This window comes from Engystomops pustulosus, chromosome 5, assembly GCF_040894005.1.
Source record: "Engystomops pustulosus chromosome 5, aEngPut4.maternal, whole genome shotgun sequence".
In the NCBI taxonomy this organism is placed as follows: domain Eukaryota; kingdom Metazoa; phylum Chordata; class Amphibia; order Anura; family Leptodactylidae; genus Engystomops; species Engystomops pustulosus.
The window spans coordinates 17842288-17864204 of record NC_092415.1 but is presented as its reverse complement, the minus strand read 5'-3'; the positions used below and the strand labels follow the sequence as shown (position 1 = coordinate 17864204).

The following is a 21917-nucleotide window of genomic DNA, read 5'->3' as shown; positions in this document are numbered from 1 at the left end:
GTGCCCAGGGTCATAGGGTCCAAGGTCAGTTCGTAAATCCCACCACCATCACCCCCCTCCCAACCTAACACTAATCCCAAACCCCACTATATACAATATATACAGTATTTACAACACAACATAAAGAAAACAGAATACAAATAAAATCTCAACAACATAAATACAAACCACATAAAGCCCAGGTTCGGCGCCTGCAAGCCCAACATTACTATAACCTCAGAACACAAAACAAAAATCTACAGTGTCAGCATCAGCCCAACACCAGGAGCGGAGATGACAGACTAAGGGACACTAAAGGAGAACCCCCTCCAAAGGAGAGAGGCCCTCCCCGTGCCCAGCCTCTCATACTCCAGAGAGCGCACCTTCACCAGGTCACCCAGAATGTGCCTAAGCACCTCATCCACCGGGAGGATTTTACGCTGCGTCGATACTAAACACCGTGCGTTTCACGTGTGGTACCTGACCACTAGGCTAACTAGGAATAACGTGCAGCGGTCCCGGCCACCCAGGCCTCTGAATGCTCCATAGGCCCACTCCGCATAGGAGAGACCGGCCAACCCGGGCCAGTGGATGGAAGCGCCCACCCGGTTGTACACCTCTATGTTAAAGGGACAATGAAGCAGGAAGTGGTCCATGCTCTCCAGCAGGCCACCGCACTCCTCCCGGGGACAACCCCTTTCCTCAGAGCTCCTACACTTCAGATTGTCCCTCACACACAGCTTTCCATGGAAGCAGCGCCAAGCCAAGTCCCAAAACTTCAAGGGGATCCTGATGGAATTCAATAAACTCAAACCTACCCCCAGATCCCGACTTGGGCAATCCCGGAGGGCCAGAGGCTTCTGGAAACGGGCAAACAGAACCCTCTTGTCAAGGACTTTCCTCGACATGGTCCTGATCTCCCACATTCCCAGACCCCACCGGCGAATCGCCTTCAGAACCGGGGTAGCGTAAGCCGGAAGATGCCCATGCGGTGTACGGAGATCCTTCACTTGTCCTCCTGTCTCCCATTCCTGGAAGAAAGGCCGAAACCATCCCCTGCAGGAGTATACCCACGGAGGAGCCCTCTCTTTCCAGAGGTTTGCTACATTGATCTTAAGAAAGGTATTCACTAGGAACACCACAGGGTTGACCATACACAACCCTCCTTGTCTCCTCGTGCGGTAAGTAACCTCCCTCTTGATAAGGTTCAGCCTATTCCCCCATAACAGCTGGAAGAACAGACTGTAGACCCGAGTCCAGAGGGGCTCTGGCAACATGCACACACTGCCCAGGTAAATCAGCAATGGGAGCAGGTAAGTTTTGATCAGATTAACCCTTTCTCTGAGGGTCAAAGACCAACCCTTCCACTGGTCCACCCTCTGAGCGGCGATCTTAAGCCTGCCGTCCCAGTTTTGCATGGGGTAATCCCCCTGGCCAAATTCGATGCCGAGAACTTTGGCAGAGTCCTGGGGCCCTGGAAGAGTGTCCGGGAGATCAAAGCCTGGATCCCCCTCTCCCAGCCAGAGACTCTCACACTTATCCCGGTTGATCTTGGACCCAGAAGCCTCAGAGTAGCGGTCAACCTCTGACATCACCCATTGCGCCTCCCCTCCCGAGGACACGAAAACGGTGACATCATCGGCATACGCTACCACCCTTAGAGCGGCTTCCGGTGCTGCCCGATCCATCCCGACTCCCACCAACGGCCCACGATCAACCCTCCTAAGGAATGGGTCAATCGCGAACACGTATAAAAGTGGGCTCAGAGGACAACCCTGGCGAACACCAGACCCGACCTCAAAAGAGCGGCCAATCCAACCGTTCACAAGCGGGAAACTCTCTGCCCCTGCGTACAAAACCTTTAGCCAATTGACAAACCCGCCCGGCAGGCCATACCTCAGAAGGACAGACCAGAGGTACTCGTGGTTAACCCGATCAAACGCTTTTGCCTGATCCAAGGACAGCAAGTACCCCTTCCAGTTACCAGCCCTTCCCTGCTCCACTGCCTCCCGGACACAAAGCACAGCACTAAATGTACTGCGGCCTGGAACAGAGCAGTGCTGGGTCCCCGAAAGGAGCCGGGGTGCAAACTGCACCAGCCGATTAAACAGCACCTTTGCCAAAACCTTTCTGTCCGTATTGAGAAGCGCTATGGGACGCCAGTTCTCAACACGAGATCGGTCCTTACCCTTTGACAGGATGATCAGGGCAGACCTCCTCATTGACTTCGGCAGAGCGCCCGAGGAAAGACACTCATTATACACCTCAGTCAAGAGGGGAACCAAGGCGTCCTTAAAGGTCTTATAAAACTCAGATGTTAAGCCATCCGGACCCGGCGATTTCTTGAGGGAGAGCCCTTCAATCGCCCGGCTGACTTCCTCTTCCCTGATCATCTCTGTCAAAATATCAAGAGAGGGGTCTACTCCTGGCTCAGGGACAGTTTCAGCCAGGAAAGCCGACATCACATCCCGATCTAGATCCTTCCTGCCCAAGAGGTGCGAGTAGAAGGATCTGACGACCTCCAGAATCCCTGATCTGGACCTTTTCAGGGATCCCGTACTGTCAACCAGTCCCGTGACAACTTTACTACTCACTGACATCTTGCAGTTTCTGTAAGGGTCGGGCGAGCGGTATTTCCCGTAATCCCTCTCAAAAACCAAAGATGCGCTTCTATCGTACTGACACCTCTTCAGCAAGGATTTCACTCTGGAGATGTCCTCACGACTACCTCCAGTCGAGACGAGATGCTGGAGTTTCCTCCTCAGGCCCTGATACAGGCGGTACCTGTCCAGGCTCCTGAGGCTCGAGAGCTGGCGGAAGAATCTCGCCACCCTTTTCTTGAGCATCTCCCACCACTCTGACTTACTGCTACAAAGGCCCAGCAAAGGTACCTGGCTCTGAAGAAAGTCCTCAAAGGATTGTCTTATCTCCGCTTCTTCCAGGAGAGACGAATTGAGCTTCCAGTAGCCTCTTCCCATCCGGGGGGTCTCTGTAACATTCAGAGAAAACAAAATTAGACAGTGGTCGGAGAACTCCACCTCAACAACGGACACTGCTGAAGAGATGGCTTCCTCCTTTAAATAAAACCTGTCTATTCTAGACCTGCAGCTACCCCTATAATAGGTGAACCCCGCGTGGCCTGGGGTGTGCCGGATGTGGACATCCACCAGGCGAGCCTCACTAGCTATGCTATTAAGAGCGACGCTATCATAAGTCAGAAGGGAAAAAAAGAGAGAAAAAAGTAGTGGTATCGGCTCACCCAAATGTAGCAGCAGCTTGTGCTCGGCGTGGGATCAGGCCAGGTGCACGGATTATTCCCACTCACTGGTCCGGCAGTCCACAGTGATATGCTTCATGATGAAAGGAAAACGAAGGAAAAAAGGTCGGGAATCCGGCAGCCATACAAGAATGTCCAGGGGTAAACGACTTCTTAAAAAAGTATTCCAAAAAGGTTTATTTCAAAAAAGTTAAAAACATCACTAGCCAACATGCTAGGATATGGACACAGAGGCAGGCAGACAAAAGAAACACAGCACAGTGTGGTGGAGGTGACTATCATAAGTCAGCTTGTCTCTGGAACCTCCCCTATCCTGGGACCTCGTGACAGCATTGAAGTCCCCTCCAAAGACCACCTGCCGACTTGTAAAAAGGTAGGGCTTGATCCTCATAAAGAGACACTTCCTGTCCCACTTGGACTGGGGACCATAGATGTTAATTAGGCGAAGTTCTTGTCCCTTCATGAGGACATCCAGGATCAGGCACCTCCCCATTTCTAACTCAATAACTCGTCGGCATTCTACCGGTGCGGTAAAAAGGACCGCCACTCCGCTATACGGCTCGGCCGCAAGAGACCAATAGGAAGGCCCGTGTCTCCATTCCCTCTTAGCTTTAAACACGGCCGCCAAATCTGGCAGCCTGGTCTCCTGCAAAAATAAAATGTCGGCTTCAACGCGGCCGAGAAAATCAAAGGCCGCAAATCTAGCCGCATCAGACTTAATGCTGGCGACATTAATGGACGCCAGCGTCAACGGAGTGGGTGCCGCCATCATGAGTGATTGAGTTAGACGGCTTTCTTTTTACCCATCTTACCACCACCCTCGGGAAATGAACACCCCCTTTTTAGACATATTGTGGTGTCCATCTCCCTCACCTCTGATGCTTCAGGGGCAGATCCAGGACCTGCCCCCTCATCCTCGTCTCCAGACTCTGGGCCAGTCTCCCCTCCTGAGGACCCTGACTCCCCAGGGGGAGACTCGGCACCCCCTGCAGGCTCCGCCACCTCTGGCCCTTCACCCTCAGCCCCTCCATCGGCAGGAGAGGCTCCATCCAGGGCCAGGAATCGATTTGAAAGTTCGACCAGCGGGGGGTCGGTTGCACCTTCCTTGGGTACCTTAGTCAGGGAGGGAGAAGATCTTACACCTCCCTTCTTTTTACCCTTTTTCTTCTTTTTGGCGCCACGCTTACGCTTTTCCTCTAGCCACGCCCTATTATCCTCGTCCATACTCTCATAATGGGAGGAGTCTGAGGACGTGGCACCTTCCTCTCTCTCGATCCTCCTGACCTCCTCATCCAGTACATCATCCCCTGGGGCCTCAGCGACAGGTGTGGTCTCTAGGAGAGCGCCAGAGGTTGTCCCAGCAGCCCGAGACTCCCCCCGCTCTCTCTCCTGTTGACGCTTCTCTAGACGCCTTAGCTGGGCAGGCGTCTTTTTCCTGTCTTTCTTCCCTGGCCCCTCCATTCCTCCACCTCTGCTAGTCCCCTCCCCAGCAGATTCAGCCTCATGGCTTTCATCCGCTGAGGCTGAGCCTGCATTAGCGAAGGAAAGAGGACAATGACTGTACGGGTGACCGAGATCACCACACAGGTTACACCTAATCTGCCCTGTACAGGATGCAGCGAGATGGCCGACACCCCCACACAACGCATACTTCTGCACGGTGCAGTTTGCGCTGAAATGTGTGGGGTCACCGCACCTGTGACACAGCTTGGGCTGCCCCCGGTAGAAGATCAGGATCCGATCCCTCCCCAGGAAGGCTGATGAAGGGATGTGGGCGACTGAGTTACCTGAACGCCTCAACTTCACCATGAAGGTCCAGGCCCCTGACCAGATACCATACTCGTCACGATTTTTCTCGGGTACTCCCAGTACCTCTCCATAACGATTCATCCAGGTCATGATGTCAAAGCAAGATAATGATTCGTTACGGGTAAGAACGGTCACTTTCTTGAGTTCGCTCTGGCGGGACACTGCTTGCACAGCAAAGTCCCGCCACTCGGGCTCGTTGTATCTCAGCTCATAGTTGGACCAGAAGAGCTCAAGCCCCTCCGGCCGAACAAAGCTGACATCAAACTCAGATGTACCATAGGGATGGATCAAGGCAAAGATGTCAGCCGCCTTGAAGTCCATCTTCAGCAGCAGCTCAACTACCCGTGCCCGAGGGGGACACACATCACTGCCACGCCACCGAAGACGGACCACATTCCTACGGTTAGCACCCGGCCCGGTTGTCGGGAGCGACCATGGTGTCTCCCTACCTCTTTGCTCTCGGAAGGCAGACAGGCCGTGCCTCTCTATCCAAAACGACAAATCAACCTCCTGCCCCGCTACATTGATCGTCCTTTCTCCCTTCTGTAAGGCCTGCAGGAGGCGCCGTTGCAAAAAGCCGTCCCCAGAGCCCAGAGACGAGGATGATGGACCCCTACTTCCCCCAGCAGCGACACTGGCATAGCTCTTAATAGGGGCCGCCACTGGGGGAGCAACCGAACCAACCCCTGCACCCACCACATTAACACTACCCACCTGCATGTTACACTCAGCCACGCCACTCACACCACCAGTCACTCCATCACCCACCCCCAAAGCTGGAAACGATTCTCCACCACTCACACCATTCACATTATCCACCACAATATTACTGACTCCACTCACACTGGCTGGACCAGCAACAACATTAGCAGACAAGACCACCTCCGCATCTTCAGGCACAAGGGACGGGGGTCCCCCCACAGCGCATCGCCCAGAGGGGACCCCAACTTGTGTCACACTTGTGCCCTCCACATCATCGGTAGCAGATGTTATTTTACTTTTCTTAGAGGAAGGTAGGAGTCGCCGCTGATCTTTGGCTGGTATGTGGCACCGCTGATCCCCACCTTCCTCAGCACTCCTCTGCAGACTGTCTCCAACACCAACACAAAATAGGACTTTAGGTTTGGGAGGTCCGGAGCCCTCAGCCTCAGCGACCCCTCCACGCTGCCGCCGCTCCATAACCAAGTGATCAGCGGCAACAGCATGAAGAGGCGCCGAGGCACCGGAAGCTGCCACCAGTGCCGGGCTATCCCCCCCTCCCACTGGGGGACGCACCACAGCACTGGATTTGGATGGTATCGCAACAGCCGAGCCGCCCTTACTGTCCGGCCTTGCGGCCGATGCCTCCCCTGCTCCCCCACTGTTACCACAAACAGAGACGGAGCCCATCGCCACATCAGATGTCACACCTGTAATCTCCCCGCTCCCTGGCACTGAGTCCACTGCAGGACCCGCGCTGGGCTGGGTAACGGGGCTCGCACAGTGAGCTGGCCCTGCGGCCGACTCGGGTTTTACGGGGAGGGGGCTGTAGACTAGACTCACCACTTCCACGGATTTGGTCTTCTTCTTTCGTGGTTTGCTGCCCCCCGGTGCATCCTCCGGCAGATCGTCTCCAAAAGTAAAGTCCTGGAGGTGCACAGGGGACTCGAGCCGTCGGATCTCCTCCATCAGCGCCCCTCCCTGGTGGCTGTCACTATCCTCACCCGGGCCGGCAGAACCGCAGCCAGATGACATAGCCGCTTGTCCTGCAGGGGGCCCACTGTACGGTACCGGACTTTCCTCCTCCGTCTGACTCTCTGGCTGAAGCCCCATCAGCCGCCTCTGCTTTTCCTCCTCCATCTCCCGGAACCGCTCATCATTAAGAATCTTTTCTTTAAACGGACCGCTCCTCTCTAGCAGGTAAGCCTTCCTCTCCTCCAAGGCCTGGATGTCAGTCTGGAGCCTGGAAATCTCTGCCATAATCTGCTCCTTCTTCCTCTTTGGGGCAGAGCTTGCCCTGGCATGGGCGCACCTGAGCTCCTCCCGCAGTCTCCTCACCGTCTTGCTGGCTTCTTCGTACTCAGAGAGGTGGCCCAGAGCCCGGGAGGCATAGGTGGAAATAGACTCCCGGGTCCTCAGCATTCCCCAGCCCTCTTCACTGAGGTCAGCCTCACCTCTCTGAGCACTCAGCTTTCCTGCGGTATCCAGCTTTTCCGAAGTACCCAGCTTTCCCGAGGTATCCAGCTTTCCCGAGGTATCCATCTTTTCTGAGGTCTTGCTGCTTTTTGAAGCCTTAGCTGGCCTGGGGGTACTTGGAGCAGCATTGCTGCTGTTCCTTGCAGATCTTCTTACCCCCAAGGCTTCCGCAGCGCTGGCCGGTTCCTGGCTACCCCTGCCTCCCGCCGGCCTAGACCGGGAAGCAGGAGCCTGGGACTTGCTGCCCTGGCTCATGCCTGAAAACCCACTCCCTCCCTGGGAGAGGAGAGAGCAGGCCCCAGGTGGAGGTGGTTTTCCCTGGAGCTCAGGAGCAGCAGCAGCACACAGCAGCACACAGCCTCACACAGCAACAGACAGCTAACGAGCTGACGAGCAACACCAGAGCTGCACTCACTATCTGCTGCTGGTGCAGTCACTGTGTACATACATGGCATTACTTATCCTGTACTGATCCTGAGTTACATCCTGTATTATACCCCAGAGCTGCACTCACTATTCTGCTGCTGGTGCAGTCACTGTGTACATACCTGACATTACTTATCCTGTACTGACCCTGAGTTACATCCTGTATTATACCCCAGATCTGCACTCACTATTCTGCTGGAGGTGCAGTTACTTGGTATAAACTGTTTCCTTTTCCAATACAAACACATTCTGTTATATAGATGAATCTGCGCTGAGTTGTCAGATGTAGCAGAGCTTAATTTGTCATTGTGATTCCTGGATGTATTTTCTGTCTTTGCACTTTGGGTGTAGATGTTACATCATGTTGCCACATCTCAGGCCGCCCCGGGCAGGACCCCAATCAGTCACAATGGATTCTGTAGCTGAGATTATACGAGAGTCTGTGTAATTGGATACATGAGGTGTCAGAACGCGCCTCCAGTCAATCCAAACAAAAGAATGTGGAAAAAATGTCAAAAGAATCCAGAGTCTCACTCAGATGTCAGTCATTAGGGCAGGGAGCTGGGCACTGCCAGGAAGAACTATGGAGTATCCAGAACTGACCATGTCCTAGGAGGGTGCTGCTATAATGGGCCATGGGTCAATAAAGAGAATTCTTGGGAGGTTATCAAATCAAGTACTTTTAATTACCTTGGAACAGCGCCACATTATGATTGTGGCCGTTCCTGGTATTACAGCTCAGTTTAGCAATGTGTAACCATACATTTGTGTATGTTGTTAGTAGCAGCAAGACTGTGATATATGGATTTATATTCCAGGATTGTAGCTTCCCCACTTGCACTGAAGGCTTATCCTCACACTGCTTTTCTCTTAGCTCTTTGTATCAAATTGATTCACAACCCCTCCCCTATGCTCTTAGTGACAAAGCTGCTGCAGATTTTACCTTAAGTAAAGTGCACAGGTTTGGGGCAGTTGAAAGCAGAGAGCACAGAGCATAGAGCACAGCAGGGTTAGGACACATCTCCAGTGGAATATAAATCCATATCTCACAGTCCTGCTGCTACTAACAACATACACAAAGTTATGATTACACATCCCTCCAGGGACAATACCGAACACTGGCTCCAGTACTGCATGGTCATACCTCCTGATAATTTCCCGCTAGGCTACAGTACCCTGGCTTGGCCACTACACTGTGCATTGAGCTCATTACTTTCAGTTTTTATAGCACCGTGGCTTCTGGTGCTGGTGATGGACCAGCAGCAATCTGACAATGATTACAGTATTTTTGGGACTATAAGGCGCACTGGATTATAAGGTGCACCATCAATAAATGCCTGCTAAAACGTCTAGGTTCATATATAAGGCGCGCTGGACTATAAGGCGCACCTGATTATAAGGATGAGTGACCAGCAGGTGGCAGACCTGTGCACAGTTCAAGGCAGCTGTTGTCTGTCAGTATGGTACATATATAAGGCGCACCGGAGTATAAGGCGCACCTGATTATAAGGATGAATGACCAGCAGGTGGCAAACCTATGCACAGTACAAGGCAGCTGTTGTCTGTAAGTACGGGTCATATACAAGGCGCACTTGAATATAAGGCGCACCTTTGATTTCTGAGAAAATTAAAGGATTTTTTGTGCGCCTTATAGTCCGAAAATACGGTACTTTAAAGGAAACCTACCATGGATGAATGTGGCGTCCTGGAAGGGGTTAATGTCTAGCCTCAGGTATGTCCATCAGTGGTTACACAGTCGCCATAAATCAGTCACTTGTCAATGAATTGATTGCCATAACCTTAGGCATCGCCCTCTGACCTGTGGCACGCAAGCTGCTGTTAGACTACAACCCACATCATGCTTGGAAGTTGTAGTTTCCTAATAGCGGTTGTACAGGTCATTGTATAATACGCCAATCTAGGAGGCCGTACAGGTCATGTTCACACTCTCACTTTTAGGTCCAATAATCTAAAGTTATTTACTTTTATGAGAGATCAGTTTTGCTGATACAAAGTTATGTAATCCTAACCTCCTGCAGTCACCACTAGGGGGAGCTCAGGAGATTATCACATACAGACCTCAGCTGCCAATTCTACCAATTCTTGCCTTTAATAGATTCTGTTCCACTAGTTCTGGAGGCTTTGGAATTTTCTTTCAAGTTCCTAAATAATTGGAGTTATTAAAGTTGTTGTCACCTTTAAAGGGAACCTACCACCACAAATCTACCTATAAAGGGTGGTAGGTGGATTAATAGTCCCCGCACTTTTTTGGTAACTTTTAATAGGCACTTATGTAAATTTTCTTATGCGGCTACTGGGGCGTGGAGTAGACGCAGCTGAGGCTACACGGCGCGGCTACTCCACGCTCCAGTAGCCTCTTCTCTCCTCCTACTCACAATCTTCGGCGCGCAGCTCCCATCTGAGATCCTGCCGTCTGCGCATGCGCAGAACAGCAGGCCCGCGCCTGCGCGGTCACTGCTCCGAAGCGGGAGCTGCACAGGCGCCTGCTGTTCTGCGCCGAAGATTGTGAGTAGGAGGAGAGAAGAGGCTACTGGAGCGTGGAGTAGCCGCGCCGTGTAGCCTCAGCTGCGTCTACTCCACGCCCCAGTAGCCGCATAAAATAAAAGGGCTCTCCTCACATCCTATTGATCCACCTACCACCCGATCTACCTTTATCGGTATATTTGTGGTGGTAGGTTCCCTTTAAGCAAATAATAGATATTGAAAAGTCGAAAATGAAAAGTTATTTTCCAATATACTTTCTGTATTAAGTCATCACAGTTTTCTAGATCTCTGCTTCTACCTGGTCATGTGATGTCACACAGGTGCAAGGCTCTTTATATCCCTGGTCATGTGATGTCACACAGATTCAAGGCTCTTTATATCCCTGGTCATGTGATGTCACACAGGTGCACGGCTCTTTATATCCCTGTTCATGTGATGTCACACAGGTGCAAGGCTCTTTATATCCCTGGTCATGTGATGTCACACAGGTTCAAGGCTCTTTATATCCCTGGTCATGTGATGTCACACAGGTGCATGGCTCTTTATATCCCTGGTCATATGATTTCACACAGTTGCATGGCTCTTTATATATCCCTGGTCATGTGATGTCACACAGGTGCATGGCTCTTTATATATCCCTGGTCATGTGGTGTCATACAGGTGCATGGCTCGTTATATCCTTGGTCATGTGATGTCACACAGATGCACGACTCATTATATACCTGGTCACGTGATGTCACACAGGTGCAGGGCTCGTTATATCCCTGGTCATGTGATGTCACACAGGTGCACGGCTCTTTATATCCCTGGTCATGTGATGTCACACAGGTGCACGGCTCGTTATATATCCCTGGTCATATGATGTCACACGGGTGCACAGCTCGTTATATCACACAGCTCTGTATACGCTCTGTGAAGTAATGAGCCCTACATCAAGGACCTTATTATAGGGAGGGCAACTGGAGCATGAGCCCCAGGACCCCACCAGTGAGCAGCAGGCACCACCCTGCCTGCCTCCAATCCATGATCAGCAATATTGGTCTTCTATGTTCTGCAGCAGCTGAGGTGTGGCAGTTGCGGCCTAGGGCACGCTGTGGTCACGGTGCTTGGTATGGAGACCGGAGGGTCCTACAGCCTGGCAGGTCTCCAGCAGGTGGTGTGTGCAAGAAATATGGAGAAGGAGGCTGGTGTACTGTATGTCCCTGGGGCAACCCCTTAGTGTCTGTAGGATGAATCCCTGGGTAATGGATGGGGAGCCTGTGGTGGTGACAGCCGTATCCAGGGATCAGACGGAGGCAACGTTGTGCAAATAAACTCAGGGTTCTTTATTCAACAGCAGGCAACGGCCAAACGATAACAGCAGATTTCAGCAAGCTGGTGAGCTGGCGGGGTGTAGCTGGTCCGCAGGAAAGTTACCCTCAGCCTGGTAGAAGATGCAGGCTGAGCTGGTAGGGATGGAGCTGAGTCCAGATGGGGACCTCAGTTCTGGGGCTTAAGTCTCCTGATTTGCCCTCAGGTATCAGGCAGCGGCCTGCGGTACCTCTTCTTCCTGGTACTGGGTTTGGACAGCAGCTCTGCAGGAGCTACGCACTGGACCTGCTTCTCTATCTACTGACTGGAATCCAAGACCATGTGCTCCCCCCCAGCAGAGGTTTATATACTCCCCTGGTCAGGTGGTAGCAATCCTCCAATCAGTTTCTAGCTGCTTAACAAGAACATCATTATGCATTGTTAACTCTTGCCTTACCAGGCAGTGGCTACAGCTGCATTCTCTAAGTTCTCCAGTACTTAGAGACCTCCTACAGAGGTGATCAGTCTCACTGACCTGGAGAGGGCGCTATTCGTAACTACCACATTGCCTATGCGTTGGCAGGACTGTTGCACTAATTGGGGCACATTTACTTACCTGGTCCTGTCGCGATCCCCGATCCTGAGGGTCCGACGAAGATGAAGTCCGGCGCGATTCACTAAGATCGTGCGCCCGATATCCTGCATGTGTCGCTTCCCCGCTCAGGTCCACCGGAGTTCACCTTCTTCTTCCCGATGTAAGTGCATTGTCTAGCTACACAATTTGAATTTTAAATTCTGCGCGTTGTCCGAGTCCGTCGGGTTGTCCGACGGCCACGGAGGTCACCGGAGTTCACCGATTTGCGTCGCATGAAAGTCCGATCGCGTGCACCAAAATCCCCTATTAAATGCGGAGCAACACAGAAATCGTCGGAAACCCGCCGAAAATGTAGTCCACGGAGCCTTAGTAAATGTGCCCTAATATGTATTTACTTTATTTAAAACAAGGAAATAATTGGGGGCCCCCATCACCCTTAGGCTACATTCACAGGACCGTATGGGGGACATATGTCCGGCTGCAAGCTTGAAGCCATATACATACTTCACCTATAGACAGCAATGGGTGCACGGAGTAATAGGGCGCCACACATGTCATATCTTTCCCCGTGTGCACGCCCCGTACGTCATGCATTTCCATGGTGCCGGATGTATGCTCGCCCGGCTGAATGTAGCCTTAATCTGACCCTGCGTGCACCTGTGTGACATCACATGACCAGGGACCGGTGTTTAGCCACAGGTAGTAAACAATGAAGCAGAGATCTAGAAAACTGTGAGGAATCGATACAGAAAGTAATTTGGAAATTTGTAGAACTTTTCATTACACAAACCATATGATTTATTTGCCGATAGTGGCCGACCCCTTTAATTTTAATACCAAAAATGCTAATTAAGTTCTATACCGTTCAGGAGTGCAGTCCTGGGCTGGATCATCCCACCCACCTGACAGCATATTTGGTCTGAGAGTACGACCACTGATTGCTTGGGAATGGTGGGGCTAGCAAAAAAATCCAACTGCACCCGAATTGTTGGAGTGAGCTAAACTTGGTGGATGGGGCAAAATTCCCTCTCAAAAGGAAATCTACTGAAACTCAAACATGATAAACCAGGGGCACTTACTCTAGGCTCCAGGCTACAGCACGTTGGGGACCCACGGCCATCCAAAGCACCCACCAAATGTTATACTGAGAAGGACCTTCACCCATGAAATCCTCGTACATCTGTTCAAGATCTCAATACACATGTACACAAGAGCCATTTCAGGACCTTTGAAGGTCCTCCAAAGGTCCTGAAACTGCAGATTGAAAGTAGCAGAAAGGACACATCCTCCAAGAAGCTGATTCTGGTACCAGATGTAGGAAGTGATTCCGGACTTGTAGGGGCTATAATATTCATACACCCAGGGCCCATGGCTGTCATTATCCGGCCCTGGGGGATGCATAAGTTTCCCCCTTTGTTCGACACCGGTGGAGGCTGCTATAAACAGCGGGGTCAGTAGAGGGCAGCAGAGAGGATGTCAAATTTCAAGGGAAAGATCTTCAGACTACAACAAGATTCTCTACATTGTGCTCAATTGAAGATGTTCTATTTTAATCACATCATCATAAATGGACATGATGGGAGTTGTAGTTTTTCAAGTACCATTGGTTGGAGATGCTGTATGTATCTTTTTCGATGCATCCTTGCCTGGGGGGATCCTTCCCCACATGATATATAGATATGTAGCAGAGCTGAATTAGTCATTTTTTTGGGACATTATCCTATTAGATAAATTAGATTTAATTGAAGGGACCTTCTTGTTATATAATATATAACCCCACAAACCATGGAGACTACCTACTTATTACAATGAGACCTGTGTAATACCGCAGTTCTCCTGTGGCGGCACTCCATAATCATACGATGATTACAGCAGTGTGTTCCGGATCCTAGGAGCTTTTAAAGTGGGAAAACCCTCTAAATGAAATCGGCCATTAACATCCATCATGATAAACCGGGGACATTACTTATAGATCCAGACACTGTGACTGTGGTATCTTCTTATATTTGCTCTCCATTGCCTCCTACCTTCGAAAAATCAGCTTTAATAATTATGCTAACGAGCCTGAAGGGGACTGGGACTGTAAATGTGTTGTAGCTTCACAGGCTGTTACACTGTGCAGGAGCACTTCCCACTGTGTTCTGCTGAATTGAGGTCCATTACTGGTGATTATTGATGGATACGATGATATGAGGCCAGTGAGTCAGCTCTGCTACATCTGTATTGTATGCTGCACTGTATGACTGATATATATATATCTTATCTCTAGACTTGCTGACCGGGCTCCAGCGGATAAAATGAGGACGCAGCGCAGTGTTCACACCATGGTCTTTGTGTCGCTCCTTGCGGTGACATTTTTCTTATCCAATCTTGGCCAGAGTCAAGGTAATCCCTGTAGTAATAGCGTTACATAGTGTGTGATATATATCCTGCAGTTATCTGGTGTGCAGAGATCAGACGTATACATCGTTACCCTAATATAACGTATATTTGCCTGTATATTCATTATTACCTTGTTACTGTATAGTATATTCCCTCCATTGTGGATGATATCCCATAATATCTAATATGGATCATTTCTTTACAGGATTATGGCGGCTCCAGTCACATCGTGTAATAACCTGAATTTTCTTGCAGGACTGATGTTGTCTTCTCCGTGTATTATAATTTTCTGATTTTCCCGATGTACCAATCGCATTGTGTAGAAGTCGCCTCTTCCTAATCAATTATTATTATGTTTTAGTCTTTATTATCCATCATTTGCACAAACCGTTTTATTACTGTTCACAGCAATTTAATAAAAAGGGCGGAGCAAATGAGGGGCGGGGAATGGGTGGAGCTGGAATTTCCAGCCTAAAAATGTTGTGAAAGATCCTTGAAATCACTACAGCCATCGATGGGTCCGTGCTTCGTTATAAATGAAACTCGCATTGCGCCAATGTTGGGTTATCATACGTGTGATCCGTTCCATCCCTCCTCCCCATGGTTTTGTTAAGATTGAAAAATGTCACTGGGGCACATTTATCAGGGCTGGGACATCTGAAAACTGGTGTACAATGCTAGAAATAGGGGCAATTCTTTACACACGGCCAGGAATTGCGCCTAATTCCCACTTCACGCCAACTCCACGCCAAGTGGGAATGGAGGGGTGTGAAGGCAACATGTCCAATAATGGAGTGGGCCGGCGTATAGTGTTCCTGCCTCGTGCCTGGAGTAGGACTGCCGAACCACTGGCACTCGCTGTATCTATCAGGGGCATTCGGTCTGCCGAAAAATCTGGTAGGGGTTGCGCCGCGGGCAGTTCAATTGCACCTTATTGTTCGAATACTATGGGTAATGCACAGGTGTGGGGCAAGAATGATCCACAGCGGGCAACTATGCCACCAGCCATGACCCCTTTGTGCTCCTCTACGCCATTGGCCTTGTCCCCTCATACCCCTCCATGCCCCAGGCCATGCCACTCTACACCATTGCCCATACTCTCCTTGTGTCCTTCTATGCCCCAGGCCATACCCCCTTTACACCCCTCTATGCCCCAGGCCATGCCTCTCTATGCCCAAGGCCATGCCACCTTCATGACCCTCTATGCCACAGACCATGCCCCCTTCACACCCCTCTCTACCACATGCCATACCACTCTACGCCATTGGCCATGCCCCCCTTGCACCCCTCAATCCCACAGGCCGTACACCTTCACACCCTTCTATGCCACAGGCTATGACCCTCCACACCCCTCCATGCCACAGACCATGACCCTCTACACCATCGGGCATGTCCCCCTTGCGCCCCTCTATGCCCCAGGCCACGCCCCTCCACGGCCCACTATGTCCCAGGCCACGCCCCCTCCATGACCCACTATTCCCCAGGCCACGCCCCCTCCATGTCCCACTATGCCCCAGGCCATGCTCCCTTCACACCCCTCTATGCCACAAGCCATGACCCGTCACGCCCCTCTATACCCAATTGCCATGGAGGCGGCACAGGTTCAATCTTTTGCAGAATGCCGGGAACTGCTCCCATTTCATCGCTTGTACACCAGAATTCGGGCACACAAGCCTTGATCAAACCTCCCTCTTAGTTTTCAGGTGTTTTTTATGATAGAGTAGATTTTTGATCAAATTTTCGAACAGAAACCAAATAAGGAGCAGTCATGACGCTGTTATGCAGCTTGTACTGATGTGTATACACTATGGGGCAGATTTACTTACCCGGTCCATTCCGGAGTGTGCATGCCGGCGCCGATGTGCCACAATCCGATCGCGTGCGCCCAAAACCCGGGGCAATTCAGGGAAAATCGTCGCAAAACGGAAATATTCGGGTTACACTTCGGGAAAACGCGAATCGGGCCCTTAGTAAATGACCCCCAGTATGTGTTGGATACTATTGTATAGGATTAAACGTCAGCTGTCGGATCTTAAATTAACCAAGAGAATATAACGTAAGAGGATTATGGATAGAATTGTGTATCTGAGTCATAGAATGCAAACACACCCAGAAACATATGACGGAAGCAAATTTATCCAATGAATCCCTCGTCTTCACTACATACACGGTTGAGCGGCTGAACAAAAAGGTGATTTCCCTGAGATTGACAGCTCCGCTCTCACACTGCAGGTTCTGTTATGATGGAGCCCTGTGCTGGGAGATTACTGTATATAGCCATGAGCATTGAAAAAATATACGTTTTATCTCTTGTCAATCAATGTCTGTCAGTAAGGAAGTGTAAAAAGATGAAGGTGACAACAATTCTATTAGTAAATAGCTTTATATAATTATGTTACTGGCTGGTGCTGTGAGTTTTTGCTGTGATAGAGGCAGAAAGAGCAGCTCCATTCTGTGTTTAGAGGAAGAGAGATATACAATTAGTAACTGGTGTCATTTAAAAAGTGATGGTTTTGTTTAAGACTAAAAGTAGTGGCAAAATTCTATTTGTTATATAAAGTGACACTTCAAGAAAAAACACTTTTTTCCTTACCCTTTTGCAGTGGATTTATAAAAGTGAAGGGTGTCGAAGTTTCTCCTCTTTGCTTTGCTCGGATATCATCTTCATTGTTAGATTTCTCCATCTCTGTGCATTCTGTTATCCATCCCATAATTCCTTAGTAGAACATCACATGGGCAGCTATGGGCTGTACCATCTCTGCCTGAGGGGAGGACAGTGTTATGACCACTCTCACTCTATTTTGTTACACAATGTAACAGATCATAAGTACACATTTAGGAGGCTATTGTTATCTCCATCTATATTACTGTGTGACAGGAGTCTTCTTAGCCATCAGCATTAGCTATGTCAGGGGGTTGTGTTCCCCTCTGTGTAGAGTCTGTGTGGTAAAGTTCATCAGAAGGAAGTGAGATTGAGATCTCTAGAAAGTTAAGTCATTTTTACCAGGTCACAATGAGACCGCACTGTTGTCTTTCAAAGTTGCTGAATTTTGTTTAGAAGTTGGTGACCCAGATGTTGAGTGTTGGCCAGAATTTCTTGTTCCAAATACTTGCCTTCTTCCCACAATTCAGTGTTTGACCGAGACAAAATGTTATTGTGCTCAAAAAATATTTTAATGGTGGACGTTGGGTTAAGATAGGTCAACTCTGAAGGAGTGCCCCTTTGTATCAGGGTGTGAGGGGATGTCCCTGTGTAGTCATCACTTTATTTTCACTATGGCAATATCTTAGTTGCCCATAAAACTTTTTGATGCAGCTTTATTCATATTTTTTTGGATATTTTTTTGATCAACAGCTTGATAAGAATTTATTTTCTAAAAGTAATTGGACACATTGGGGAAAAGGGGGTTTATACGCCCTCTACGCCACTTGGACAGGGAGTAAGTGGTATTGGGCCATGCAGTGGGCTGGCTGGAGGTGGGGATGCCTCGTGCTGGAGCACTAGCTGTACCCTGTGCCCGGTTCGGGTCAATCTAAAGCGCAGTTCTACGCCAAGTGGGACCTGGTGTAGAGCTGAGCTGCTCGTGGCAATTTTACCCATTCCACGGTTATCAATCAAAAGGTCGGAACCTGTTGTTAGATCTAACGGGTGCCCAAACTGGGTGGGGTTTGGACCATACACTTGTGCATGCCCAACATATGAAAATAATTTCCTTTTTATCATGGAGAAAACCCTCAAAAATTCTCCCGAGGTGGACAAAACAAATACAAATGTCACCCGGTGGTCAGACGCATGTAGATTTGGATTAACACGAACTACAGAGCATTGTCAACCTGACGTCAGTCACCTTGGGTCCTCTTCTTATGTGGAAAGCTCCAGTCTTTTTACTATGTAAAATTTTTCATCATCCCTGGAAACCTCAGAAGTATCTGCAGTATCTATCCAATCGACAAAAAATTTTTGGAAACCATTTTGGGTTAAAATTCTACAAAGATTAAATTAGTAAATAGATGTCATTGACTTGTCATAATATTCCCCTCTTCCTCCCCATTTGTTTTCACTCCCCCTACTATGGGATAGGTGGGTAACAGGGGCAACATCCATTCAGGTTGTTTTTGACCAACTAGTGTTAGATAATCTGCATATCTGACATCAGAACTCAACACATAGCAAGGCCCACTGGGCTTGGGTTGGCACATCATGACTATGGTTATCATGCTCTCCACTTACCGAGGCTCAGCTAGATAGAGGACCCACTGAGAAAAAATTGGGCCCCTATTTGCCATATATTGCGTTTTTAACAAATTAAAAACTCAACATGTCCTATCCCTGTTCCTCTGGTGGCAGACACAGTTTAGATGGTCATTTGGATGAGTTTACATTTCTCTGATAAGTCTGACCAACCTGAAGGGTTGTCCATGAAATGTGCCTTGTAATCTTAAACTTTTGACATGTGAGTTGGAGGTCCATTAAGTAGCTATTTTCCAAAAAGCATGACTTGTTAGGTGTCTACATCCCGCAATACAGTTGTGACCAGAGATGAGTGGACCCATAGGTTTAGTTCGGTGTTTGGGTTTGGCCTCCAATCCGGCAAATTGACGCCCCTTGCTACTAGTCATGGCTGGTATTGGCCAGGAGGACACCTTGAACGTCAAACCCAAACTAAACCTACGGGTCCGGTCATCTCTAGTCCTGACCCCACATATACTTAGTAGTAAAATATGTAAAAAAAAAAGTAAAGTATAACTTAATTCTTCTTGAACATTTGGGATAAACCTGTCCCACCAGAGTTAAGAAGATGCTTTGGAGGTCCCAGTCTCTAATAAAATAAAGGACCACCAAAACTTCCTGGTGAAGTAAAAATATTCAAATCCACATGGGGCAAATACACTCTCGTATTATCTTTCTTTTCCTAAAATTGTGTGTTTGCTGCATGTTGGAAATCCACAACTCATGACCACCACCATGGTGGTCCGCTATGTCACAGTAGAGTGGCTTGAGTCAACTACAGTAGATCTGTAGTATATCATTCTATGACACCTCCAGGGGCGTAACTTGAGGGGGTACAGAGGTTGCGGTTGCACCCAGGCCCAAGAGGTCTAGGGGGCCGTTATGGTGTCACTTTCCCATATGAGAAGACTATACTATACTATAAACCATACGTTATAATCAGGGGCCTGGCACAGAATTTGCACTGTGGCCCATCAGCTTCTAGTTATGCCACTGGGCACCTCTGTAGTCCAAGGCATATTAGAATATCGTATTTTTGAACAGAATTTCCAAGTCTTACTTTTCGTGAGGATGTAATTGGCTAACAACACATACAGCTTTAGCTTTGGAGTCATGTCCCAGCTAAGACGAGCTTGCCACGGGGCCTATGAGTAGGTAACAAATGATTTAATTTCGTATGGGGCTGGGCTGGAACAAGTGCCAAAAGACACAAGCCTTGGGATCCTGATGATGTACAAAGCTCATATCCGTAGATTGTCCCTCATTCTACGAATTATATCAATTAACTGAAATGCTTTCGTCAAGACTGAAATAATTGGCTGTAGTAAATATGCAAATAAGGAACTCGGTATTTTGCTGTTGAGGGATGGGAATCGGGCAGGTTGCCGCACGCCTCAATCCTTCTATTAAAGGAGGCCGATCCAAGAATGTTCAGAAGTACAAGTTTATTGCCTTGTTAAAAGCCAAGGAGCTGCAGACTACGTGAAAGTAATATTTTTCTTGGGTGAGGTCTTACTTCTTCTATGCCAGAGGTGAAAGTCAGTTTAATGTATAGAACTTGTTGAGCGTTTTATCACTTCTGCCGATGGCGTGGCACCGGGTATACGGAGTATAGAACCATTCTAACCCCGAAGGTACCTGAAAAGTCTTCCAAGCTTCTGTAGGACTTTGAGGACATTGCCATAGAAGGGTTGTCCCATAATGGATACATTTCGCATATAGGATAGGGCTTTAGTGTCACCCTTTGGAGAATGGGTCTTGATAACCCATGATATGGGACATTGTTTGGATGATTGTGATTGCAATTGCCAAATCCCGTTTTTACAGTAGGTTCTTTGAGGTGAGTGCACATCCCCGGGAGTCTCCGTGACATCTTATTACAAGTGATAAATCCTGTGGGTCTTGGCACTGAGCGCTGGTTCCCGTACAGACAGGTCCCATCAATGGGATTAAAATCGGATAAAAGTAAATGAAGTTATTACATTCTGAGGGGGGGGGGGGTAAAGTGGTGGGGGGATGGTTTATGTTCTTATATACCATAATACCGTGCCACACAAGTGGCGGCAGAACGTGATAGGATTACAGCAAATCCTTGTAAAATGATAGGGGTTGTAGACTTATTCAAGTGTCTGTTATAATATAGAGGCACAGTTATCATACACCTGGTGTAGTATTGCACCATAGCCTGCACCTCTACCAGAACAGCCCACACCGGTCCACTGCATGCTCCGTCACCGGAAGTCACAAATCACGGCTTGTACAAGCCACAATAAATCTGCCTCATAATGTATTGTCACGGGTGGTCCTGTGACCCATGTCTTGGGTCGCGGGTTCATCCGTGCTCCTCCGTGTTCACCTGCTCCGTGGCACATCCACTTACCCGTCCCCATTCCTGCTTCCGGGTCCTTGAGCGTGTGCATGCGTCCCCGCGTTCTAGGACGTGTATGCGCCGGCTTCTCGGGATTTAATGGGCCAGCACGCCGTTAATTAGCGCTAGCCTTACCCTGAATTCTATGTAACCCAGCCTCTCCCCACACACCCTGCCGGATCTTTGTGCCTCATAGCTTTAGAGAAAGCTTGTTCCTAATGCCCTATGCGATTATTCTGATTTTCCGTTCCTGACCTCGCTTCCGTGCCGCCTGTCCTGACCTTATGCTACGTCCCCGACTCTGATCCTGTGCTGCCTGTCTCGACCTCCTGCCTGTCCCTGACCACACTTCCACCACGCGGCTACCACCGCGGACAAAGTCGCAGCTGTGGAACGACCTGGTGGTTCCACGCCACAGCAAGTCCAACCCGCTTTGCGGCGGGCTCTGGTGAAGACCGGGTGCCACTTAGACTCCACTCCCAGGTGTCGGCTTACATCATCGTCCGCGGTGGTCCAGAGGATCCAGTACCACCGATCCTGACATATATACTATATAGAATAAGAACATCCGGAATTGGGAAGGGCTAACTAATTAAAGGTCAAGTAATCACTTGGAAATAAACAAGAAATGGGGACCTGTCCATAAGACCCCCACAAAGTGGTCCTTATATCCACTGTAAATAAAATGTCATTAAACTGTTGACCAACCAGTATCTGACCCAATAATTCTAAAAGAAACGGCAAAAATCGGGATAATAAGTATTGACTGTGATGATCTGAAAAAGATTGCACTGGACAAAAATTATTAAGGATATTATACCTGATCGCTTGTTATTGGAGAATGTGTGCCAGTTCTATCTATTGATTAATTTTAAGCTAT

The 21917-nt window shown here is 49.1% G+C and overlaps 1 protein-coding gene across 3 annotated transcripts in view; it reads left to right on the top strand.

Annotated features, from left to right (window-relative positions):
• Nucleotides 1-21917, top strand: part of COL14A1 (collagen type XIV alpha 1 chain) — a 122185-nt gene that overhangs the window by 5915 nt on the left and 94353 nt on the right. For all 3 annotated transcript variants that reach the window (XM_072151249.1, XM_072151251.1, XM_072151250.1), the window contains one exon: nt 14326-14441. In XM_072151249.1, coding sequence (XP_072007350.1) covers nt 14354-14441 — 88 coding nt within the window. In that variant the 5' untranslated portion in view covers nt 14326-14353. The remainder of the gene's footprint in view (nt 1-14325; nt 14442-21917) is intronic.